This window comes from Amphiura filiformis, chromosome 17 (genome assembly GCF_039555335.1).
Source record: "Amphiura filiformis chromosome 17, Afil_fr2py, whole genome shotgun sequence".
NCBI classification, from domain to species: domain Eukaryota; kingdom Metazoa; phylum Echinodermata; class Ophiuroidea; order Amphilepidida; family Amphiuridae; genus Amphiura; species Amphiura filiformis.
In genome coordinates this window covers 16,778,273-16,806,021 of record NC_092644.1, presented here as the reverse complement: position 1 = coordinate 16,806,021, position 27,749 = coordinate 16,778,273, and the positions used below count along the sequence as shown (strand labels likewise).

At 37.9% G+C, this 27,749-nt stretch overlaps 1 protein-coding gene across 1 annotated transcript; it reads left to right on the top strand.

The window, feature by feature from the left end:
- Nucleotides 1–1,894: 1,894 nt before the first annotated feature.
- LOC140137380 (sodium- and chloride-dependent neutral and basic amino acid transporter B(0+)-like) lies at nucleotides 1,895–26,944 on the top strand. The gene is made up of 13 exons (XM_072159017.1): nucleotides 1,895–2,075; nucleotides 11,195–11,339; nucleotides 11,754–11,885; nucleotides 13,018–13,387; nucleotides 14,316–14,448; nucleotides 15,743–15,877; nucleotides 17,302–17,405; nucleotides 18,397–18,521; nucleotides 19,557–19,669; nucleotides 20,207–20,335; nucleotides 20,980–21,195; nucleotides 22,146–22,310; nucleotides 23,043–26,944. The coding sequence occupies exons 1-13, from the start codon at nucleotides 1,998–2,000 to the stop codon at nucleotides 23,352–23,354; spliced, it is 2,157 nt and encodes a 718-aa protein (XP_072015118.1). The 5' UTR covers nucleotides 1,895–1,997; the 3' UTR covers nucleotides 23,355–26,944.
- The last annotated feature ends 805 nt before the right edge of the window (nucleotides 26,945–27,749 follow it).

The following is a 27,749-nucleotide window of genomic DNA, read 5'->3' as shown; positions in this document are numbered from 1 at the left end:
ATTCACGATATAATACAAAATTTTATGACAAATTATTAAAATTTGATATTTGTCACATTTTTGATATAATAACAGTCCTCGAAGTACATTTTATAAATCTAATGATATATTCTTAAAGTATATGTAGCTGGGAGGAAAAGCCGACGATCAATTGAAAATTTTTACCTTTCATATTGAAGATATGTATTTTTTTCCCAAAAAGACCTAATTTTTGTTGGTGTTTTGGGGAAAAAATCCATATCTTTAATACGAAAGGTCAAAATTTTCAATTGATCGTCGGCTTTTCATCCCACCTACATACACTTTGAGTATAGATCATCAGATTTATAAAATATACTTCGAGTGCTGTTAAATATCAAAAATATCAATTTTTAATTATTTGCCATAAAATGTGTATTACATTGCGAATTTCAAAAAATCAAAATTATTTGATATCAGAAGGACATTCTTCATATTCAGAATGCAATTCGATATGTCTGATGTGCTCTAATGTCCCACAATAAATACTGTCCAAACGTCCATACCCCTTCCCTTAACATAGACCGGGGACATAGAGAATTGCCTGCTTGTGTGGATAGTACAGAGGCTCTTTATAGCTATCCCAGATTGGTACTAGATCTGGATCCGATCCATAGTGTGAACATACCAAGTGCGCGTCTATTGGGTCACGAATGATGTACCGTAGAGATTTGTAGGTTCCAGATGTCATATTATAAGGTCAAAATCACCAATATTTTAAATCTGGAAGTCGATCAGTGTGACATAAACGTTGAAACAGACCAATGCGGACAATTTAACTCCAAGACTCTACAAATCAAATGCCTGTACAATTTCAATCTACATCTATGTATATTAACGGGTTTATACTCAAAAGCGAAAAAAATATTCCATGAATTTTGCAATTGCCCACCATGTCAGCAATGACCCCCCAAAAAAGGTAGAAAAGGTCATTTTCTAACATTAATGTTCTCACTGAATGTCTATTGAGGGAGAGCGTGGCGCAATGGTTAGGGTACTTGTCTTTAGTGCATGAGGTGCCGGGTTCAATTCCTGGCGGTGGTGATTTGCTGGGATATTGACTTGAAAAAAAAGTATGAAATTAATTGGCAACTTCTGTTGATTAAATTCAGACTTCCGCTCTCTCCATGGTTCAATTAGAATTGGGTAAATGAATCATGAAAGTATTCCGTCCTTCGGAGGGGACGTTATGCCGTCGGTCCCGTGTGCAGAGAGCCATACCTGTACATGTATTACGCAGCCAGTTTCGAAAAGAGTAGGGTGTTAACCCCTGACTGTTCCCAACCCGTTCCGGTGTTTAAATGGACCCCAATGGAAATAAGCTTCAATAGAGGCTCTCTTGGGTTATCCAGGGTTGTCAGAACCCGAACAAATCAAATCAAATCAGTATTTCGTGATCCTAGCATCATTTTTTATGACAATTTCAGTAGATCCACGAAAAAAGCTTATTCCCAAAATTGGTTGATTCCAATTTTGCGTTTGCGAGTTATACATGATGTGTATTACAATGTTCCATTCCATAGAAAATGTGTTGTAATTTCAAATTTCACGATATCTTTGCTGAACGAATTAATCTGCAAGAATTTTTTTGAACATAAACATTATGTAGCCAGAGGTTTCCAGTGATATAAAAATTTAAACTTCTTTTGAGAAAAGTGGGGGGGGGGGGATGATGCTGTCGATCACGAAATGCCCTTTATAAATGTGATGGCCATCCGGTTGATTTAGCTTCAGCTTCAGATTTTGCTTCAGTGCATTTTTTAAACGTGTGTATACGACACATGGTTTCTAAATAAAGTAACCAGTTAATCACGTGAGCTGCCAAAGTAACAGTTGTTATTATATTTTATACACATTCTTAACTTGGTATTGGAACGCTTTATGCTTTAGGGTCAGTATTCAGGACGGTTAGGCTTTTGGCAATCCACGTACCACAGGAAAATTTCTCAAAGTTGCAATCTTTTTGACCACCATCCATCATGGCTCTCCGGCGTATGAGTATCCAACTCTCTGCATTGGAACATTTTGAAATTCCTCAACATTCTGAATCTATCGAGGTAAGTTTATAATTTTCTTTCTTTTACAGAAATTCCTTTTATAATTCATTTTATGATATTAAATAAGTAGCCTAATTCACGATTTTGTAAACCGCGTTAACCGGTCGCGGCCGGCAATGCGGCCCAAGCAGCCCCTCCCATCTATACCGGTGGTGTTTGACATTATTATTGTCGTATTTTATGTACACCTATCAAAAATGTTTGACAGAATATTAATTATTATCACTTTAAAAGTGACAGCGTACTATGTTGATTTAAACTTTATTCTGACTCGGGATTCGACTGATCGGCCATATGCAGAAATGATTAAATGCTGTTCATGTTCATGTTCATTGCAACATTCCATCGAATAACGTAAACAAAGTTTAATTCTGGTTTCATCGTTGCTTTTATGATGCGTCCTAAATACTAATAATATCCGAACCCGATCAAGCCTTATAATTTGAGTAGGCGAATTCTCAAGATTGTCTCCCAAAAATTGCTTGCCCCCTTTCCGACATGTCAAGATATTTTTGGCCTCGCTACTGACGTGCCAAAAAATCTTCTGCCCCTTCACTTTTTAACCCTTCCCAAATTTTGGGAAATCCTAATTCAAAACATTAGCCTATAAATTCTCTCCACGTGGTGCAAGCGGCGCAGGAAACAGGACACTAACTTGAAAACATTACTCGTTGACTGCCGATAAACGTCCCAATAAATCGGACTTAGTCACCGGTCAGTTCTCATGATAGATATCCATGGCTAACGATGGTTAACTATGAAAACATGTTAAAGGACATCAAGAAAATTTTCTAAGTTATTTATTTTGAGCTCTTTCGAGTATCGACGAGTAATGGATATATTCTGTAGATTTAGGTTTTGTCTGTGACTGCTAATGTGAGGCCGTCGTAGGTCGTACGGGGCTCAAACTCGGTGGGTGGGTGTAGCTCTGTCCTGGCAAGAAGAAGTTTATGTTCGTTAAGTCATCCGACCCCAGGGCCCCTCCCAGCGGTCATTTGAGGTCAAATGACTAAAAACTGTCATATGGGCATGAAACTAGGTCGTACGGGACTCAAACTCGGTGGGTGGGTGACGTTCTGTCCTGGCAAGAAGATGTTTATGTTCGTTAAGTCATCCGACCCCGGGGCCCCCTCCCAGGGGTCATTTGAGGTCAAATGACTACAAACTGTCATATGGGCATGAAACTAGGTCGTACGGGACTCAAACTCGGTGGGTGGGTGTAGTTCTGTCCTGGCAAGAAGATGTTTATGTTCGTTAAGTCGTCCGACCCAGGGCTCCCTCCCAGGGGTCATTTGAGGTCAAATGACTAAAAACTGTCATATGGGCATGAAACTAGGTCCTACAGGGGCTCAAACTCGGTGGGTGGGTGTAGTTCTGTCCTGGCAAGAAGATGTCTATGTTCGTTAAGTCATCCGACCACAGGGTCCCCTCCCAGGGGTCATCTAAGGTCAAATTACTAAAAAGTGTCGTATGGGCATGAAACTTGGTAGGTACAGTCAACATTTAAAGCAACATTTTTGTAGGTCAATTTGGGGTCATCCAAGGTCACCACGGTCATCTGAGGACAAATTAGTAAAAGCTCATATATGGGCATGAAACTTGGTAGGTACAGTCAACATTTAGAGTTATAAGTTTAGGTCATTTTGGGGTCATCCAATGTCACCCTGGGGTCATCTGAGGTCAAATTAGTAAAAATTGTCATATGGGCATGTCACCATCAGCCTGGTAATCGCGCCCAGCCGAGAACCGCCAAATATGGGTAACCGCCTAGTCTATTTTAAAACTGATGCATCAATGACTATGTTCATCATGTCATATAGAGGCCTTGCATGCGACGTATCATCCCGTAAATATGGCGGACTACTCAAATGCATTCAACAAAAGCATGATTGCAATCTACCGTGACAGTTCGTCTCACACACATAATCCTGCACTACGATCAAATAGGTTGATGACAACATTTGATTGAATGGACTGCACTCCGCCATAACTACGGTGAAGGACACCGGTTGAAAACCTTTGTTTGGAGCCAATCAATAATTTCATGCAGGGCCTCTATTGTATCATTCTCACATAGATATAGAAATACTAAATTCGTTCACTATCTATATTTTTACTTCTAGTAGAGCTCCAATCTAAGGGTTAAAGTTATGTTTTAGGTTAGGTTAGGATTTTTTTAAAGTACCCAGTACAGTGAACCTTATGGTACAAATGCGCGAGAAAATTTTAGCATAGGCCTATTGAAACTAAACTGGTGAAATATGGGACAAAAGTGGAATAAATTCGCGCAAAGCGCTAAAAATGGCATTCTGTGGCTATAAAATGGCCAAATATGAGGTTAATTTCGACACAAACCAATACACAGGCGTCAATATTGGGGGTGATTATATTGACCATCCCCTGGCAAAATATTGTGGCATTTATCCCCCCCGATCTACGCCTATGTAATTTAGAGCCCTGTGACTCCATCGGTCTCCCTCTCCTCTCTCTCCTTCCCCCTTCCTTTTTTTCTTCCTCCCTTGGCGGAAACTCTAATACTAATAGGCACAAAGGACCGATATGCGATACGTAATCTATTTCCTCTTCTTTCTATATCTAACCTCCTTGGGCCTACATATTAGTACTGATATATCATACGCTGGCGAAATTACGTAATTAATCGGATTAATTAACAATTTTGACAAAAGGAGTTGTCCTTGTCAATTTGTAGACATGTACTTTTGATTATTTACATAGCTTCTTCTCCAATCACTGTGTAAAACATCCATCCAAAAATCTGATTGCTATTATTATATGGATGAATGGACATATCACAAAAGGATTGCTTATCTCAATAGGGCATGTACTTAAGGTTAGCCGAGAGTTTTTCATGCGCTTGATTTCAGAGGGGCGTAAGTTCATAACAGAAACAGCCATGCAGAAAATGAACAAGCGTAATACTAATGGGACGTAGGCCTACTTTACAATAGAATATTGATCCACGGTCAAGACATGAAACTTGGCTTAGCTCGTGCCCGGAGCTCGTGAGTCGGGGGCGGGCGGGGGTGTCATGAGGGGCGGCATGCCGGGTCGGATGCCGAGGGAGGGGAACAAGCCGTTTTCGGCAATTTTCATAAGGATTTTATAAATTTTAAATATAACATCAACAACAGTATCAAAAAGCAATTATTTGCAAATCGAATTTGGGAAGAATATTCAAAAAGACAGACTTAGCAGGCCTACAAATTTCTGAATTATATAAAGTGAAAAACAATCAATCACGATTCACTGCAGTCAGCGAATCAATCAAATAAAACTAAAAAGAAAGGAGCAAGTAAGTATAAAAAAATAGTAAAAAAGAGAAAGAAAGAGAGAGAGAAAGAAAAGAACGAAAAGAAAGGAAGAAAGAAAGAAATAAGAAAAAAAAAATGAAAAAAGAAAAAGAGAAAGAAAAGAGGAAAGAAAGAAAGTAAAAATGAGAAAAGAGAAAAAAAAGGAAAGAAAATTCAGCCACATGGGGACTCGAACCCACAAAAATTGTTCATAACAGATTCCCAGTCCAACGCCCTATCCACTCGACCATATACATCAGCTTACGAAATGTCTTGTTCTCGAAACGGATATGTAACTATTGATGCAATTACTTAATGATTACAATCGCGTCCGCACAATGGCTCTTAGAATAAACACGCATGTCGGCGCTGAAATTTTGAACGAAGTGATGGAGGAAAACCTCGTTTTTGCAATACTAGCTTCAATTTGGAGTGAAAATCAAATGGGATAGCAATTGGCAGAATGTTGAGAAATAATGTAGGTATTCAGATGTCTAAATTAACGCCCCGTTATCAAGATATCGATAATTTCACAAAACAGTTTTTTCTCAGACAAGATTCTCGAAAATGTTCCCCAAAAACGGGCTTTTTAAATTTAATCGGTACTGTATTTGGTTCTTCCCCATGGCAACATTATTTCTTTAATCGATTTGTAGTACAATACAAAAAGGAGAAAACAATCACTCGGCGTGGTTTTATACGGAGCGAACATTTGAAAAAAACTGCATGGAACGTGTTTTTGATCTTGTGAACATGGTGCGTAAAATGATTTAAACGAAGGATTTTCAAACGGATTCTAAATTTTTTTATAAACACACATAAATAATGTAAAGATACATCCATGCACCAACATTTGACTCACTGCGATATTTGATTGCTGAGAAAACGCGGTTTTAGAGAACAACTTTATACGTCTTTTATACGTTTTTTATACGTTTCTTCGTGTAACCTTAAGCATTTTTTTTAACTGACCGGCGTTATTGGGCGTTTTATCGGAGGTCACCGAGTAATGCCGAAGATCAAAATCGATTTTATGTATTGTGTATGTATCATAGGACGCTCGTATTAATTGTCTCTATGCGCTTGAGAATTCAACAATATAAATAATGGTAGCTCTATTATAATACACATTAATGTTTTAAGCAGATAAAATTCCAAAATATAATACGTTTTCTGCCTTTGCTTGTCACGTGGTAGGCCTATGCTGAAGTTGCGATTATATTTTTAAATTAAGTTTCAGCTGAATAACAAGAGGACAAGTGGCCTAGTGGTCTAAGGCGCTAGGCTCATTGAGTACTAAGCGTTGCGCCGTGAGTTCGAACCCCGCCTCTGCCAAACTTTAAAAGAAGTAAATTAAAATTTGACTTTTTTTAATTTCATATTTGGGAAATGTGACTGGGAGAATTTATGTATGGTGTGGAGTGGTGTGATAGGGCATGTACTTTAACTGGCCGGCGCGGTCTTTATTGGGCGTTTTATCGGCAGTCAACGAGTAATGACTCGAAAATGTGCCCAAAATTATACATGTACATAGGCCTAAATATGTCAAAATCGCTCGGACGGCCTTTTAATTTCGACCTGCCAAAAAAGTTTGTCGCTTCTCAGAGTCTTGCCAAGAAATGCCTAGATGGCTCTTTATATAATTCACCTCCGGACTCCGGAGGGGGTGCACATAATAATTGCAACACCCTTTACTTTTCCCTCTTGTTGAGAACCACTATAAATTCTTTTGAAGCATTTTGTACCCAGATCAAAAGTTTGTTGTGAAACTATAAAATCTAGGCATTTTAAAGCATCAAGATACTTTTAAGTATTAAAATGCTCGAGGTTGTACTTTGCATAGCCTCAAAGCTAAATAATACTTTACACTGGTTTTACTTCCAAATCTGACATTCTTAACGAATTTAACCATTTAAAACAGTCGCGCAGTTGAGTTCAATCATGACCAATGCGATTGGACAGGGCAATTAAGTTATTGTAATTGAAGCTTAGTTTCTCTTTTTGTTCACAAAATTCAAAGTAAATTGCAAAAAAAAACACCGAGAGGGCCCTGGTCGTATACTTTGACCGTTAAAACATGTTAAATGCCGTACCTAGATTCTGTCAAAACTACCCATTGTACCTGCCACAATGCCACATATCACATATTACGCACCGCCACACTGGTCACTGTCCATCCCAAACCTTAAGATATTTAATTGATTTAATTAATTGATTTAGTTAGGAATGAAAAGTATTTACAGGGTATTAAAGGAGTTTAATTAAAGGATTATTTTGTGACATACTGCAGTTACTGTCCGTTTTCCTATACACAATACACAGTGCTCTCACCATTGACGCTTGACCCCTACAAATGATGTATGTTGGGAGAATGGACACTTGCCTAGTTAACATCACTGTGTGAAAAATAACCAGCCAATATTTTATTTATTCTCCAAAACTTCTAGCAAATATATTTCTCTAACATGACCTAAAATTACAGCTAGGTTAGATGTTCAGAAATGGTCGTACTTTTGTAAAATATGAGTGAGGGCAAGGCATAGCTAGCCAACTCCCCGTGTTATTTGAATGGAGATTTGACCGAAAATATTGGTATCGGACCGCTCACTTCTGAAGGATGCCACAAAAAAACCGGTAAAAGCTACATTTAAATTATTCTAAATAGGTTCTAGAAAATAAAGTTTTGTAACATGTCCTAAATTTTTAGCTAATTTAGGTGTTTGGAGAGGGTCGTACTTTTGTGTTTTAGGAAGGACATGTAAACGACAGATAACACCAAAAATATGAAGAAATTATTTCTAAACCGTGTTAAGTCAAAAATCATTATGTTGCTCATTTTCAAGAATGCTGGTTTACAAAAAGCACGACATTGTCTGATTTCGTGAACAAAGCCACACATAACATTGTTTCCTTTCGTTTCCTTTATAATCGGTTACCCAACTGAAGCTATGAATACGAGCTTTATTGCGATCGCACATGAAAACAGTCACTTGTGCACAACCAGAGAAGATCCGATTTAATCAGTTGAGCTGTTTCAATGAGTGTTATCTTGGTATACACTTCTAGTGCCCGTTTCTATTCATCGTTATGTATTCTTCTCCCGTGCATTATTTTCGCGAACTACCCTTCACAGCCCAAATTATATAAACCTGCACGCTAAACAATGCATTATCTAAAACCTGCACGCTAAACAATAGATTCTAGATAATACGTGCACGCTCAAATACTAGAAATACTACTTTCACATAACCATAAAGTAGAGTTAGGTGGCGCTTTAGACACAGAGATCACATAACTATGTAATTGTCTGTTCGATATATATACCAACAAAAAAGTACGAATATACATTCTGTGGTGTTAAAATGGTATAGTTACAAACGGTGTTCTATAATAGTGTACAATTACCGAATAAGGTGCAACTCGCTAGACTTGAGTCCAGTCCTCGTTTACGGAGTTTAGGATTAGGGTTTAGGGTTGGGATAGGGCGGTCTTGTAATAAGACTAGTAGAGTTGCACCCTTGCAAATATCATTGTCATAAATTATGATTAATGACCTCAAATAAATCAAACATCAAATGAGAATAATCGAGCTTCTATTAATTAAAAATGGCCAAAAACAGGTGGATCATAATTATACAAGATGACACCATTGCAAAATATTCAGCATTTTACAAATGAAATACATGTAGGCCTATATCTAAAATAACATAGCCGGGCCCGGGAAACACACACTAGCCGATAATATCATGATCATGCTTTATAATACCATAGGCCTTCAAACACATGTGTTTGAAGGCCTATGATAATACTGAACAAATTGTTAAATCCCAATGTCGTGTGTTTTAATATAAGTAGTTCAAATTATAGAGCTATAAAGTCCAGTTGATATTCACCGTAGTACTAGTCTGACATCTAAATCGATCGTTTCCAACTGGTTCAGTGCTCTCTGTGTTCGAAACCACGATATTAAATGATCACAACATAAAGTCAAGTCAATTAAACCATGCGTGAATAAGTTACCTAAGTATGACGTATGGCGCAATCGATACCATTGATTACAGGGATTGATTTTCTTTACCAGTTAAATGCTACGTAGCTGGTCAATGTCCTGACGGTGTTTTTAAAATGTAAGATATTTTCCCTAATATTAAAACTAATATAATGAATGCAGCAATTAATATTGCCTATTGTTTTAATAGGCCTACACTCAAAGTGTATGACGGATAATGTACTCGTGCAAATGCATTCGTCAAGATAATTGCACTTGCCATGGAGTTATTGCATTTAGCTTTCGAGCCTATCGGCTCTCAAGCTAAATGCAATAACTCCACGGCGCGTGCGATTATCTTGACGAATGCATTGCACTCAGTTCATTATCCTTATCTTAATAGCTTTTAATGGGGTTAAGTCCTGCAAAGGTCGAGATGAATTCTACTGTAGACATGACTGCATCATGATCCTAGCATCCTATTTTCATGACATTTTTCAGTGGATATCCACGAAAAAGCTTATTCCCAAAACTTCAGTTGCTTCCGATTTTGCGTTTTCAAGTTATGTATGATTCTTCTGTGTATTAGACTGCTTCATAGACCCCTTAATCATGCAGGTTTATAATGAAATTGGGAATGAACAAATACCATTGGAAAATATATTCTAAAAGGTTAGCTCAACGACACCAATAGCGGGATTGTATAGCACGATTCCATGGAGTTCATGGAACTAGTTACGTGTAGTATATAGTAACTCCAGCTTTGCTTCGAACCCCGGCCCTGGTGTGAACAGTTCGGAAGGCGGGGGGGTAAACTTGAGCACCGTTTTGATATAATACGTCCTACAAAGATGTATAGAAACATTTTAGGGAAACGTTCAAATTATGCAAAAATGGTCTGCTTCTTGCGCTCGTGTCACTTTAGGCTTCAAATTCAAATTGTTCCCCAAAATGTGGAGGGGGGGGGGGAAGATATGTTGGTACGGCCAAAAAAAAGGGGGGGAGGGGCTAAGATTTTAGGGAAACCATTTTGAGAACTCACCACCATCATATTCTGATATACAAAGACTGAGTTGATAGTAAGACTAATTGACGATCGATCGTGGGTTGGAGGAAGGGAGAGTGAAGTTCGAAAAACAAAAAAAAGAGAGAATCGCTTTGAAACAGACCTAAAAACAGAGTATTACCTGATATATTTGGAAAATCAAATTCTTTAAAACTTATGTATACCATAAATTGTTGTCCCTTGCAAGCATTCATGCAAAAAGATCATGTATAAAATGTTCATTGTAAATGCGACTAATTTTTCATGGAATTACTGACATTTAATACAGCGTAAAACTAGTAGTCTACAATGTTTTTATTAATGATAATCATCATGATCATTTAAAAATTTCAATTTGTTATCAAATGAAAGATCCTATTTTTCTCATTAACATACTGAAATTAGGAGTTCCAAGTCGGTGTATTTCCGAAAATATCATCAAAAAACAGCTGAATTAGTCAAACATGTGGTATACCATATTTGAGACTAATTCGACAGTTTTTTGACGATTTCTTCGGATACGGATTTGGAATGCCTAATTTTAATATGTTAATGAGAAAAATATGTGCTTTCATCTGATACCAAAATCTGCATTTTGATAGGGTAAAGTTGGGGATGAGGCTGTCAATCAGGTCACCCACCTTTAATTACGCATCTCTTTTATATCATGTTGCAGCTGTTCATATAATACATTCAGGTCAATATCTCTATTATTTCTTTGTCATAAATAGTGTATACTATACATACATGTAATTATTTGTTATTTTCTTCGCAGGAGGAGGAAGAAAAACCAAGCGATGAGAACGTGGAACGTGGCAACTGGGCGAACCCAATTGAGTTCGTACTGGCAACGCTGGGTGCTGTAGTTGGTTTAGGAAATGTATGGCGTTTTCCATATCTGGCTTACAGAAATGGAGGAGGTGGGTCGAGCATTCCCGAATCATGATCTTTTTCTGTGTGGTGGTAGATATTGATAAGAAAGTAAAATCCTGAAAATTTGAGCTTCATACTCTATTTCGTTTTCCCATGGCATCAATTTGAAATTTAGAGGGGGTCAGCGTTTTTAAATAAAGCCACGTGATTCGTGCTTAATAATTTTTTTCCTAACATAAGGCATAATGTTATGATTGCCGGAGACTCCCTGTAAAGCAACGCATCTTAAAATACTCTGAAAGTAAATTATGTAATCGCCTCTCCTATGTAAATCTTGCTACTCTCTGGTCGAGCGGTGTCCTGTGTAATTCTAATACAAAACAATGTCTCACATGAACTATTAACAAACTAAAGAAATTGATTGCTAAATGTTTTTATTTCTATGTTAATGTTATTTGTAGGTGCATTCTTGATCCCTTATGGCATAATGCTGGCCCTAGCAGGTTTACCACTCTTCTTCCTAGAACTTGTACATGGTCAATACAGTAGTGAAGGAACTGTTACATGCTGGAAAGTCATGCCACTTATACGAGGTGAGTAGCTTACATAGTGCAGTTTTGTCCACGGCAAATTCACCGTGACCTTTTCAGCCATAAACCCGCTTAGTGAAGATTAAACCGAAATATGCAGTACTAAACCATCATAGTAATCGATTGTCCAATGCACATTTCTTACCACTTGATAATATTAATCCAATGAGCGATCGAATTGTCCGCTACGGTCGTCTAATCCAATCGATAATGACGCTATTGACATGTACGGGTGGAGCTCCATTGTCTGAGTTTTGGGGATTTTCACTGGTTTGCTATCATTTACTCATCAAGGCGCTCCACCGTTATTATAAGGACTATGCTAATAATTAAAGATTGACATGTAGAAAATAAACCATACTTGATTGACAGAAAGTACTAAATGTGTACATATTACGGTTTGGTGGCACTTCTCTTCCAAACGCGACCAAGTCAGGGCGGCCCGGTGAAGCAAAATGTGCATTGGATTAACACGGGAGTTTGGATAAGATGGTAGATTTCCTTTCTCATACAAATGCATGTTCCCCCGTTATTAAAGCTTGTATTCAGATATTTTGAAAAGAATAAGTAATTGAAACATAGAGCAAGTACTAAAATCAGAGCTTTTATACTTTTTGATATATGACGCTATATTACTAGTTAATCTCCTATACCCACAGCGCTACTAGTACGGGTCAATTACCTATGTGAGTCCCCCTGTGTTGTGTGCATACATGTAGTTAACAATAACTGCATGATGACATTCAAACGGTTCGTAGTGTCATTAAAGCTTGTTTTCATTTAATCGTAGAAGCGTAAACATATAAAATAGTCCCATATATTGAGGAACCTAAAGCTGAAAATTGGTGTGAAAAATCTTGAGATACAATAAAAATACAGTAGGGGCTATACTTTGTCATTTGAACCACATGACATTAGAGGTGGCTCTGAAAAGAGCTGTTTCAATTAAAAGTTGTAAAACAACCCCGATGGAATATCCTGCCTGTCATCTAATGATTGGAAATTATGTGGAAAATTCTTGCACAGTAGCAAGTTTTATGTAAGAGAACATATCGATGAAACACCCGGATGAAACTATTTTCGTTACAAAGTTTACGATGTTTATAACATTCTCTGTACAATTCCTCCTTAACAGGTATGAGCTTTGGCCAACTTCTAATAGGAGCCTACGGTAGTATAAGTTACAATGTAGTTATCATGTACAGCTTCTATTACATGTTCGTCTCATTTACCCGTGTTTTACCATGGGTTGGATGCAATCATAGCTTTAACACAGCCCTGTGCTCCGAGCTTCCTGCAGACTGTTTAGCAGCCGGGGGAATCATAACAATGAATAGCTCCTGTGTACCATTGCAATCTCTATCCGATGACCAACTTGATATGTATAATATAACCTACGATCCATACAGCATAAATGATACTGATACGGTAGATGGATATGACTTATCACTGTATGCAGATCCGTTGAGAGGCGATAGAGTCACTCCTAGTGAGGAATACTGGAGGTAAGCTTTATTATAATAATTAAAAAAACAAAAAACAAACAGAATTAAAAAGACTAGTCTGACGTCATGGCCCGGCGTCATGGAAAAGGCGCGGCGTGATTATTTGCTGACCTGCGCAGTACGGCATTTTCGGGCCAGTTGACAGGACATCACGTGAATTATAATAGATAAACGTTAATACTGAAGGCTTTTTGGTGAAGTAGAAGGAAAGAAGGAGGATAGGAAGAAAGAAGATGGAGAGATGGAGTGGTTTTATCCCGTCCTGTTTTGAATCACGGATCCGTTGGGTACTAGGCACATGCCCGGGGATAGCAAGCCACGAATGTGTACTTTGGCCGGCCAACGTTTTCGTGCCTATGTGTTCGGATGATTACGGAATCGGATCACGTGGGATACTTGGGCTTGCAGTCGCTGTTTGTGCTGTAGCCTTTTGTAGGCCATGATAGCGTTATCCTTAAAGAGGTGGCAGCAAAGTATCCGTGTTTTGAGCAACAATGCAATGCAATGCACCACATTTTTATTGAAGTTTACACGTTTTAAAATCAGCAAGGATCGGAGTGGAGTATAATAGGAAACCGTCAGTTATTTTTCCGCTTAAAATAGGTGTTTTGAAAATGATTTGTGTAAACAAACGAGAAAAGGTTGAAAAGTAAAGGTCGTAAGTAATAGGGATTTACTACAGGGACCCTTCGTAAAGTTACGCCTAGTATTGGGTAATCGTAATTTTACGAACGGTTACTTGAGTTACGAAGGGTTTTAAAAGTTTCGTGAAATAGACCCCAGTTTTGTTTGATCGCATCAAATTAATACAACATTTATACTTTCGTCACCATGGTCAAACAATGTACAATCCCTAAGTTCCTTCACTGCGTTAATGAAAAATGTGTAAAATTTGTATTCCTTGTTTTGCTACCTTTGTCCATATTAGGTATCAAGTATTACAGGAAACAGATTCAATGAATGACACTGGTGGTCTGGTATGGCAACTTGTACTATGTCTGATCGTAGCGTGGGTTGTTGCGTGGGCCTGTATGGTAAAAGGAATCGACTCCATCGGCAAGGTACAACTACAAAAATTTTACCTACAATGGAAGACAGAGATAAAAAAGACTAGTTCGCGTCTGAAATTCTGACAACTAGACAGAAAATGCCGTATTGCGCAGATCGGCAACTAATCACGGTGCGCCTTTGCCCTGACGTCAGACGCGATTTAGTCTTTTTATCTCTGTCTTTCATTATAGTGATTATTCTCTGTTCATCATGTTCATCGATTCGTTGTATATTGGTAGGAGTCCAATTTAAACAAAATATCCGATGAATTCCTTACTAGATTAGTAAATCCACAACAGTAAGGGTGATTACATTAGAATGAAGGCTCATCTGTGTTGGTAGTAAACATAGTTTAGTGGTTTAAACCCAGAGGTTGATTCAATGTAATCCCAGCATGCAGTATGATATTAGGTGCAATGTAATAAAGGAGCCATTTCAACACCATTTCACATTCAAATTTATGTGCAAAATAAGACAAGAACCAGTAGTTTTGATGGAATATTCATCGCGACTTTTATGTTTTGAATTGATAATTGGGTATGGGTAATGTTTGTGGATACATTGCTACCAAGAAAGTTAAAAAGTCGTGTGTTTTTAAAACAATTTTAGATATTTTAAATGCTTGGGAAAAGGAGGTAGAACCAGCAAAGTTTTCTTGCACATGCATGCATGCAGACACATAGGTTATCTTGTTGTATAACAACCTTGACCATGCACAGCAGGAGCCCAGCGTGATGTTTTCTGAAAATAACCATGTGTTTCTCAAACATGCTGTAAGTGGCTGCTATGTATTCTGGGCTTACATTTAATCAACCTCTGGTTTAAACCTTTGATCACAACACTTTGACTTTCATAAGCAGACTGGCAACCCAAGTTACGGGTCAGCGCCCTTTCGGACACTTGACCCTAAAATAGGGTCGCAGACTATAGGTAGCTTGTATCGGCTCCCGTCTCTGTTCAGCCATGACTGGTTCACTCTGATATAAATGGGTGATTGTTTTACATAATCTCATAACTCGTAGCTCATCTTTCGCTGACAGATCTATCTCATATTTCGGTCCCAAGCAATGGACTTCATTATCATCTCATATCAAATATAATAGGAATAAATTCCCAATTCTAATAAAAAAGTAAAGTTGAAGGAATTAGGAAGGAGGCACAATAAATGAAAAAAGAAGTAAATTAAAGAACTAAGTGAAAAGACAAGAATTCCAAAGCTCAGCTCCTCCCACATCACCGTGATCACTCATTAAACCTTTGAACCGGCTCATATCATGTCTTGTTTCTTGTTATCTCTTTTAACAGGTGGTATACTTCACGGCAACCTTCCCATATGTCATTCTAGTCATTCTTTTCATCCGAGGAATTACGCTTCCAGGTGCCTTAGAAGGAATCAAGTTCTTCGTTGTACCAAGATGGCATTTTCTATTAAATGCACGAGTGAGTATATTTATGTGTTGTACAGATGTAGAAATAATTGTTGAAATAAAGCACCATACTCCTCCATCCATCGTGTTCATCAGAAACTATAGACTGTATGTTGTCTGAGCCATTTATTGTGCACTCGCTATATTTTAATGATGGACATTGTGCATACATTATAAATCCTTATCTACAATTACTGCAGTAAAATCCAGGCATTATAAAAAAAGCACGCAATGATTTATTATAGTGCGCTACGCACAGGCATAAAGCCAAAAGCTCAGTACACAACAGGAATTAAGTCACACTAAAAACATTTAACAACAAAAGCGCACATCATTATACACACCATAAGGCACCATCGGAGCCAGGATCAGCTACGCCTAGGTACCTGAGTTGTCATACGGGTAACAAAGAGAAAACACAGTTAGTTCATTTATTTCACGACTAAATCACGAAAACAAAAGAAAGATTGTGGCCGCACTCGAACTTGCATCACCAACTAATGCACTAATAGTGGCACACATGCACTAAATTTGAAATGGTGGTACTAAAAGGGGAAACATTCAGAACAAGGGAAAAACCAAAAAGGATAAGATAAATGAAAATAAGCTGACTATAAAGATGGTTAGTTAAAAGTGCGTTTACAGGAAGCACCGATTTAGCATTTTCCGAACTCTGCAAGGTATAATATAATTCCCAAATGTGGGTGTATATGGGTATACGGGTTTATGGGTAGCAGAATTAGATCCAAAAAGTGAATCAAGAGCACATGTTCTGGAGATTGGGTCTGAGATGATGTTTGTAAAGATTTGAAAAAACTAAAGTGAATTGCCAACAATGACATATGGGGCTGAAAAATGGACAACAACCAAGTACCTGGAACAGAAACTACAAACAGCCCAAAGAGCAATGGAAAGGAAGATGCTACACATTATCTTAAGGGATAGCATTATGAACACTGAAATAAGACGTCAAACTCGAAATGGAGATGGGCAGGCCACCTTTCAATAAAGGAAGATAACAAATGGACTAAACGACTTACAGAATGGCAACCAAGAACAGGGAAAAGATCAAGAGAAAGACAGAAGAGGAGGTGGCGTGATGACATTACTGCCTACATGGGACCTACATGGACAAGAACGGCTAGAAACAGAGAACAGTGGAAGAATCATGAAGAGGGCTACGTCCAACAATGGTCGAACACAGACTGGTGAGGTGAGAGTGAATTGCAGATCTGGGATGGTACAAATGGTGGTACTATCAAAGAAGAGTGAGAATACTATTGAGCAGAAGCATATGGAGATCATCACTGAGAAGAATCCAAGGGTGATCTGGCGAGTTTCAATAAAATTTTCAAACTTGAAACTAACTGCACCTCCGGGCTGCACCTCTGTCCTGAAGACATGAATATTGTAACATAAATTATTTTTTTTCTGCAGGTTTGGTTGGATGCTGCAGTGCAAATATTTTATTCTCTTAGTGTGGCTGCGGGAGGACTCGTCACCATGGCGTCTTATAACAAATTCCATCATAACTGCTATAGGTACGGTCAAATGTAAAAGTTTGTTTAATATTTTGTTATGAGGTTTTTGCACGTTTCAGCCGTCACAGTTCATTATGTGTAATAAATGTGAAACCAGTGGTGCAGCTCATTTTTCATCGCGAGATGACTGGGCCCATTTCAATGATATGCCCAGCGCGTAAATAGCACTCACTGTTTACCGTTATGTTATATAGTAGTGATGTTTCATTATCTGTTATAGAGTCTGCTTTTTTTGAGTAATTGTCTCATGCATAGAAATCGTGAAATTCAGATTAGCAATGTCCTGTCGTGTGTGACAGTGTGCTAAGACTTCACGATATGGCGAAGAGTCATTTCCAGAGTCAGGATGCAGGTATCATTATGCCTCAAATCACCATTGTCAAATCAGTGCAGAGTTGATTATGATATGAAAATTGAAAGTTGAATAAATACACCTGATCCGTGAACTTTGTCTTTATTTTTAGACAGTTCTTGTTTTTACTGTGTTCACCACCTGTACAAATCCTATTTCACATGATTACATAAACCAGCTCATCTACATTGATTCTTGTCACACTTGTGACGACCTTCATGACTTCGCACTCCACTTCATATTACAGCTGCCTTAGCGATGATTGTCATTTTTAAAAACTATTCTTGTTTTGGCAATAGCCTGTTGAGAGATAAAACGGGAACCAACACAACATGAACCTTTACATACCCGAGATACTAGATTCCTATTTAACTGGCTAATATTATTGCTACCACCATGTAATATTTTGCCTGTCCGGCAGCAGATGAACCAGCCATTATCTGTCGGGTTGCATGATGATAAAGTGCACCAGTCGTTGAAAAACAAGTCTATGAGAAAATCCACGTGAACTACTCTCTCATAAATTGGGTCCGCCCTACCACGCTTAACACAGAATTCCGCCTGGAACTACACCTTCTGAAACTATAACAATGTATAAAAAACACGATTAATGTATGAATTTCTAACTTTTAATTTCAGAGACGCATTAGCGATTGCAGTCGCGAATAGTCTTACGAGTGTATTTGCTGGATTTGTCATCTTTTCTATCATTGGGTTCATGGCCCATTCCACTGGGAAAGAGGTCGACAATGTAGTCTCACAAGGTAAGCGCAACAGTGCAATATCTCTAAATATATTATAAAACGCATACTGTCTTTTTACTTAGTAGACAGGTGTCTTTGAATATGTCTGTTTGTCAAAACGAAGTATCTACATGTACAAGTAAATAACATAGCTCATACTTCGTTTTTTGGAAGACAGATGGATTGCCTGTTTTGTATTCGATGTGCTCAAATTCCCAATATTAAAATTTAAGACCTCAAGAAGTGAAGTTACAAGCATTTGATTGGACGAAGGTCCAGTTTTAAAAGTGACAAACTGGCCTATACCAAGTGAAAAGATTCCAACAAGCGCAACAAAGAGACAGCACAGCTTCCTCAGTAAATGTTATTTCATTTTTTCTTCTCTGTACTTTTCACAACTTTAATTTTAGTTTTCAGTTCTTTTGTTTCAGTTTTCTTTAGTTCCTTTTGTTTAAATTCTGTTGATCCCATCGTGGCCACCGTTATTGCACATAATGGCTGTGCATCGTCGCATGCTCCCGATCAGGCGTGTATTATATAGGCCAGTGTGTCACTTTTTACTTTTAAAACTGGACTTTCGTCTAATCAAATGCTTGTAACTTTACTTCTTGAGGCCACATTGGATTCAATTTGGTGTCATAATGTGCAGGATTAGATTAGATTAAAAAAAATTCCCCAAATATGGTTTAGTTTTAGAATTAAGATTTTCCAAGTGTAAGGATACTTTTTTGGCGCAGTATATTTTATCACTGTATGATATATGAGTAACGATGGAAGTTTATGTGTAGAGCCAGTTGGAAGACATGACCTTAATCTTCCACAGAGGGAATGTGAATGTGAATTTCAATGGGGTTACCAAAATGGGTGCCTCTATTTGATATCTAAACCCCCTGTGTGTGAGATTCAAGTCCTTTTTCCATAGGGGGTGTATGGATTTCAACTCCCGGTTAGCCCAATACATGCATATAGTAGAAGTAAGAAATCGTAATCTCTCAAATCGCGTTGTTCTGTAATAATGAAACAACAACAATATGCGTTCTCTTTTTGTCACTACAGGGTTTGGTTTAGCTTTTATGGCGTACCCCGAAGCTGTTGCACGCATGCCTGGTGGCCCCTTCTGGTCAATAATGTTCTTCTTCATGCTAATCATTCTGGGGCTTGATAGTCAGGTATGTAACTAATACATGTATGACGATGATAAATGCCTTTGCAAAAACTGAAATCAAATTCGTAGTTATACGTTTCGCAGAACTGCATAATCCGCCAATGATTCGGCCACTCTGGTAGTGGCCACTATTTAGGCTTGGGCCACTACGAGTACATTGTAGCGGCAAAGGAAGTGGTCACGAACATAATAGACTAAACAATTTTTTAGCAGAGATGTCTTTATACTTTAGTTGCCACCAGCTAGTCAAGAAGGCAACCAATAAAAGTTACAAGGCCGACAGGGCGCTTTACCTTCCCGAAACACTGGAGTTCTTTTGAATGGGCTATATTGCTGTCAGTTAGTCGGGCATGAAATTTTGCAGTAATTTTCAAACCGACAGCAAAGTTTCAACCCAATGAATGTCACAGTTACTCATCATCCAAACGTTTAAATCAGTAAAATCTGGTCCTTCTTTTGCCTATAACAATTAAAAACAACAACCGATCTTTAACTGAATATTAATTCTTATTCATTGTCTCTTCTATATTTTCTGTAAAAGTTTGTTCAAATGGAGATCTTGGTGACAGCCGTTACCGACATGTTTCCGAAAATTCGCCATCGCAAACCATATATAACAACTGCTTTCTGCACAATTCTTTGCATTCTGGGTTTTACCTGTGTCACCAGGGTAAGTGTTCAACTATTCATTGTCTCTTCTCCGTTTCTGTGAATGTTTGTTGGAATGGAGATTTTGGTTACAGCCATTACCGTAATTTTCCCGAAATTATCCCATTAAAAACCGTATATATAACAGCATCTTTCTACGTATTACTTTGCATTCTAAGTTGTACCTGTGTCACCAGGGTTAATGATGTATTAAGGTTAGTCTTAACCCTGGAATTATGCAAACTTTATGTGCCTCGTAACTGCTAAAAGTATACACATTAAGAATGGCAAACACTTTCTATCTATATGTGAGGTCATATGCGCAGTTTTGGAGAAAACACCCCAAACTGTTTTTTGACCCATATTGTTTTGGACAACATATACCAAAATATGTTTTTATATAAAAACTAGATATAAATATTTAGGAAACAGTTTTTAAAATTATGATCAAATTCACCAAAAATGGTTGACATTTTGGCGAAAATCAGGCTTTAAAAAAAAAATTGATCAACTTCTCCAAAAATGGTTGAAATTCTGGGAAAAATGGTTGCAAAATTGAGCATTTTGGTGAAGTGTTCTCAACGTTGGTCAAAAAACTAATCATTGTAGCTCTATCAATTTGTGTATTTGTGTAAACTGGACCCGCGTTTTACCCTTATGTTTCAGGCTGGTGGATACTGGATGGCTGTTATAGATCAGTACAGTGTCAACTTCCATAAACTGGTGTTTGCTTTAGCAGAGTGTGCCGGTCTTTGCTGGTTCTATGGACCGAAGAGATTCATGAATGACATCAGGACAATGATGGGAGACAAAGTAGTGGAGTCGAGAGGCTTCAAATTCTGGCCTATCACCTGGGTTGTTATAACTCCTGGACTTATGTTGGTATGACATATTTTCTTATCACATGTTACACGTGCATTATGAATTTGGATGGTTTTAATTGGGCTTGTCTGCCTTCCAAGTAACATCATAGTATCTGATTTGTTCAGGGGCTCAGCTTTCTTGGTAGGAGGGGGGAGGAGTAAAAATTCAGGGGCAAAGACAAAATAATTTTTCGGTTGCATCACTTTGACCCGGTATAATTGGTGGGATATATTACTTATAGCGGTTTTTTAGAGAGACTGCACATGTTAAAGTAAAAAAAAGACTTTATTGTGACAATTATGTGTGCGCCGCTAGCTCGCAATTTGGTATTTTACACTATTTTGACCAATGGTCGGGACATAATTATATGGATAGTCGGGGTGAACTTGTTTTGGGAAACGGGCACCTTGTCACTGTTCTTTTACTCTGCCTTTTCAATTTTCCTCTTCATTTTGTCAGAGGAGTACTTTTCTCTTTCATTTTTTGTCGGGGGGGGGGCTCTGCTCCACCTGGCCCCTGGCTACGCTACTGAATTTGCTTACTGCAAACAGATACTTCCTTTACTAATGCAACATATTTTCGTCCGAAGTCAAAGTATAATATATCTATTCATAGACTCACCTCAAGTCTGGTAATGACATCAATGCTTTTTTGTGGTTGCGCTGCAAGCGTGCCGACAAACCCGCCCTTGTACGCATACATGTACGCTATATGCGATTAACTTTAAGCGAGATTCGATTATATTATAATACGCAGCGCTTTTAAGCACATTAACGTCAATTTCCAATTTATTGTGGGTTAATGGTCAGGGCCTGTATTCTCGAAGTGGCCTTAGGATATATTGAGTTCATTAGGTGACGCTGCGGTTCATGGTATTATAAAATGTCACTAAAATGACGTAATTTAAAATTTTTGGTAAACATGAAGATGCCTTTAAATTATCAAACCACCCCGTATCTTTTTTGCAGTTTATCCTAGCCTTTAACTTTATCAGCTGGACGGAGCCTCAATACGACGGTCCATTTCCACCTTGGGCTCAAGCTATAGGTTGGATGATAATGCTTAGTTCACTCATAGTTATTCCTATGGATTGGGCTTTCTTCATTTGGACTACGCCAGGTACCTATAAGGAGGTGAGTAGTACTCAATTTACCGGTCGGATGATAATGCTTAGTTCACTCATAGTTATTCCTATGGATTGGGCTTTCTTCATTTGGACTACGCCAGGTACCTATAAGGAGGTGAGTAGTACTCAAGCTATAGGTTGGATGATAATGCTTAGTTCACTCATAGTTATTCCTATGGATTGGGCTTTCTTCATTTGGACTACACCAGGTACCTATAAGGCTAGGAGGTGAGTAGTACTCAAGCTATAGGTTGGATGATAATGCTTAGTTCACTCATAGTTATTCCTATGGATTGGGCTTTCTTAATTTGGACTACACCAGGCACCTACAAGGAGGTGAGTAGTACTAAAGTTATAGGTTGGATGATAATGCTTAGTTCACTCATAGCAATTCCTAAGGATTGGGTTTTCTTCATTTGGACTACGCCAGGCATCTATAAGGAGGTGAGTAGTAGCTGCTTTACCGGTTAAAGAATCTCTCTTCAAACAAGAAATATTTTTTTGTCTCTGATGAGTAAAATATTACTCTATACTCCAATAAATCATCCATGTAGCCCGTGAAGTGAAAAGCGATTTGCCAACAAGAACGCCCTCTACAGTCAATATAATACAAGTGACAGTTTATAGTTATTGTGTGTTCATATTTAAGTATGAAAACCCCCAAAATTGACAACTCGCCAGTTTCAAAAATTTAGAGCTACTTGAAACTTAATTGTGTTGTATTAATGCTTATTTCCAGCGACTTCATGCCCTAATAAACCCACTACCTTCATGGGGACCAGCTTTACGTCATCATCGACAGGAAGCAGCCGATGTCCACAGGATGAATGGCACCGATTTTGGCGGGCAGGTGGACTACGTGAAAAAGAAAAAAGATTTGGAAAATGGACCAGAACCACCTCCACATGAAATGATGGATCTGAATCCCATCCCAGAAAGTGAAGACGAAGAAGAAGAAAAGAAAATTATCGAAGAGGAAGAGGAAGAGGAGGAAGAAAAGAAAGGAGCGGAAGAGAAGAAAGGCTCGGACGCCGAGGATGCTGCCTCATAGATCTTTAATGGTCAAGTCTAATTCTAATGTATGGAGAATTAAGTACTTAAAAGATGCAGAACGAAAGGGTTCTAAATTTGTGAATGGTGAAGGTCTAGAGCTGAGTACAAAAATGGGTTGTGCATGTACATAGTTGAGGAAAAAAGAGACTGGGTGCAGATGTGATTATGTCTATTTTTCATTTTTATTGAGACATGTTTGGTACTGTAGTAAATTTTTATTTGTTATTAGTTTGTTTTGTTCTTTTTTACCTCTGTGTTTTGTTTGTGCGAATATCGGGTTTAAAATTCAGTACTTTCTAAAGTTCTGGGTTAAACCCCACAATTGTAAGTAAATCGTCTTTGTGAGAATCAGTTGGAATCAGTTTGAATGAAAAGAAAATCTTTCATGGCGGTATGCTCGTATTTTCTAACGTGAACAGGTCTTTCGAAAACTATCAAAAGCACAATAGTATTTATTTCAGTTATAAAATTAAAGGGTGTGAGGCCGTGTTCCCTCTAGCATCCTGTACCCAATGTTGATAATCATCATGATTTGAAACTCGTTCTTTTACATGATACTTTTCGATCAACTTTGTATATTTGGTTCAGGTATTTTTTCAGCAATGCATTGGTTGTACATGTAGCTTTAAGCCTTTCGTAAAGAAAACATATGTTATTGAAGATGGTATTTATTGTCATGGGTGACTGGTGCCTGATGCTAATGTCATTTGATACAAAATCCTTGTACGTGTAGTTCTTAACATATTTTCAGAGAGTCTTGAAAGTCGGTATTTCTGAAATGTTAAAGCATTTTTGCAACATCGAGTTATTATTTTATACTACTCACACAGCGACAAATGTTGTTTTTGGCATAAGGTATATCATCCAACCTCTTCTACTACAGTCTAAGTCTAAAGCAAGTGTTAATATATTTAGACCTGGTCTAACAATGGAGGTTAGACTTAGGGAAGGATCCCTCAGTTAAATCTTTGGCAAAGTCTATCAATTAAACTGCAGCCATTTAATATTAAGCCATGTATTTGCCCTCAACAGGGTCTTTAAAGGAGGATTTCGTGATCCTAGCATCCTCTTTTTATGACATTTTTCAGTAGATATCCACGAAAAAAGCTTATTTCCAAAATTTCAGTTGATTCCGATTTTGCGTTTGCGAGTTATGCATGATTATGTGTATTACACTGCTCCATAGACAATGCGTTGTAATTTCGTTCTGGTGCACCAGAACGAAATTCAAATTTGGATATTTTTGCTAAACGAATTAATCTGCAAGAAATATTTGGTACATAAACATTAAGTAGCCAGAGCTATCCAGTGGTGTAAAAATCTCAACTTTTTTAAGGAAAAGTGGGGGGATGAGGCTGTGGATCACGAAATGCCCCTTTAAGAGCATAGAATAAGGCAGGTAAATACCAAAAAGTACCTTCTCTTTACGACTAATCTCCATAAATTAATCTCCATGGTCTAACATGATTTGTGCATACGGACCTCAAAGCTTGGACTCGGCAAACCTGGTTTTAGTCACTTCATTTGATGCAGGTTTGATGTATACAAAGTAGGCTTTAGGCAGTACTTAAAATAATAGCGTTTTATATTATAGACGAATCCAATTTCACGCATTCCTACACCTTAATGGCTGCCAAAGTTGGGTCCCCGTCGGCTCCATCCCACCTAAATTGTGAAATGATGCGGCCTTGGAGGGTATTTTAAACTGCATTCTATCACCTGTGTTACACGTAGACAAAAGAATAATGACAGTGTACAACACAAAAGAATCTAACATTTTAAGCGGCTTTAATCCACCCAATTGGGCAGTCACTACACCAGTTTGGTGCATGCGGGGACCCGTCATGGCCGAGCAAATCCTGACCATGACTTGGCACGTTGGATTCGTCTATAGCCTTTGACTCTGGAAAAGATTGAGGTGAACATGTACTCATCCCGTAGATTTGATCACAATAAATGAGTTGACTTATGTTGTTACACCTGATGTTACATGTTTACATCTAGGACGCCCTCCGTTGTTTCTGCTAATATAAATATAGATTCTCTATGGCAGACCACACAAAATCTTTTCAAAACCCAACTTGCACAAGTTTGTTGTTTAAATTTTGTGATACAGTATTATACCTAGTAGCACTTGCAAGCAAGTTTGATACTTTTTTGGTATTATTTGTTTTGAAAGCAAAATTAATGCAAACAAGAACTGTCTTTAAAAAGATTATATGTCATACCAGGTCAAATATGCTACATTCTCAAACACTTGAGAACGTTCCTGCAATCTTATTGGTTCTTACCCAGCTTTACCCGTGTGATATGACACGATATCACACGGGACAGCGCGTGTGCGTTGACGCGATACGCGTACTCGCTATTTGGACCAATCGGATGCGCATAGCAACAACGGGACTGATCGATTTTAAGCCCTAGGTAATTCCTTGCAAAATGTAGGATTTAATTTGATTAAAATTTGTATGATATTTTTATTTGAATTGAAGTGTTTAAGAATGAGAATAAAGGTATTGTTTTTAGCCGCTGTCGTGCATCTATCATCTCATATAACACGCGACATCATTATTTTGGCGTAAAACAACTCGGCTTCGCCTCGTTTTACTTAAAATAATGATAGATGCACTCCAGCGGCTAAAAACAATACCTTTATTCTCTAATTGTTCAAAACTATGCATGCGTAAATTATGCCCAACCCTAAAAACTTTATTTATCATCCGATTTTCCCTGTTGAAAAGACAAAATTGATAAAAAACATAAAAATAAAAGCGCCATTCAGAGGGGAAAAAGTCTGGTATTGAGAAATGTTTTAATGATTGGAGGGAAACCTGTTCCAGAAGGAGCTGATTTGAAATAAAAATGTGATTTTTTTTCTGTCCGTATTTTATCCCTATTTTACAAAAGGACGCTCCAGATCTGGTTGTGTTAATTTAATTGCAGGCCTCAATGTAAGATACAAAAACAGAACATGATCTGGATAAAGATCTGATCACCCACCTTTAAGCTGTTGCATGAGTTGTTATGGATACCATTTCCAAAGGTTTATGAGTGTATAAGCATATTGGTGAAGTTTGGTATCCTAGTGTAATGATAGGCTCACGGGCCACCCAATGGGCTATTCCATTTAAAATCCACACTCCCCCTGTGGAAGATTTAGCTTAAGGCTGCCACAGAGGGAGTATCAATTTTGAATAAAATATACAATTGGGTAACTTCCATTTGAAATGCTCACTCCAGTTGTAAAACATACAGGTAAAGCCATTATACATGGGGAGTATGGGTTTCAAAATGATTAACCCTGACCAATTACATTGGAAAAACATACTCCCCCTGTGATGGATATTTCCAAAATCTTCCACAGGGGTAGTGTGGATTTCAACTGGAATAGCCCAATACGTGTAATCAGAATATTCCTTTCTTGTACGTATACTTGTTTCTTACTATTTGCAGTGTAAATATATGTAGGTTTACCTATAGTTTTGTAGTTTGACTTCGCTGTGTCTTCTTTGTAAATAGACCCATAATTCAACGAGTTTATTAAACATTTTAATTATAAAGTCTAAAGTGATTTGCCATCTGTTTATTTATGTAATGCAAAAAATAAACTTAGATCGAAGTACTTTTTTGTCTCACCAGAATTAAGTTCAGAAAAGAGACTATGCTGTCGCGTTCTGTTGGTGTGTGTAGGGGTGTGGTGGTGCGTGGGGGGTGGGGGGGGAGGTGTTTATAAAAATAATAGATGCAATTCCAAAAATATCACTGCTACTGAACTCAACTTAAAAAAAAAAAAACCAGCAATGATCATCGGGCAGGGGCGCTTTTCTCAAAAATTGCTTATTTTTTCAGGAATCCGCCGTGCTAGTTGGATTCCTTGAATCATTTCTTTTCTGAAAATGTATACTTTTATATACTTATCATCATTATTTTTAAAGATACAATACAAAACAATGTCTAAAATTTCCCACTTTGAGTGATCCTGCGTGCCACCTTAAAGGAAATCTGTATCATAAACTAATCAATGGCTATATAGTTGCAGTAATAATAAAAACGACAAACAGTAAAAGTCCCACGCTTATATACGTCCAAATAAAGGAGAAATTCTAATTCCTTACGACGATCAGCCGTCAGTTTGCAATCTATGGTGGCTGCCATATTGATAGATGTATTTTCATTACACTGTAACGGTACCCCGATTTTGAAACCAGCGAAATCTGTGCCACAAGCCTCGTCCCTCGTGAACTTTGGTGACACGAAGCGAATACTACCAAAGTTCAGATTCAACATTCGTTCAAAAGAAAACGCAACAATTCTTACCCATAAAACTACAGATGAACATAAAAAAATGTAATATTTATGATCAGCAATGTCTTTTGAGAACGAAAAGTGTAAA

What these genes read in the sequence shown, in the direction of transcription:
- LOC140137380 (XM_072159017.1), top strand. Translation starts at nt 1,998, where the DNA reads ATGGCTCTCCGGCGTATGAGTATCCAACTCTCTGCATTGGAACATTTT. An exon ending in AACATTCTGAATCTATCGAG is followed by an intron (nt 2,076 to 11,194) that starts GTAAGTTTATAA and finishes TTTTCTTCGCAG; the next exon opens with GAGGAGGAAGAAAAACCAAG. An exon ending in CGCCAGGTACCTATAAGGAG is followed by an intron (nt 22,311 to 23,042) that starts GTGAGTAGTACT and finishes GCTTATTTCCAG; the next exon opens with CGACTTCATGCCCTAATAAA.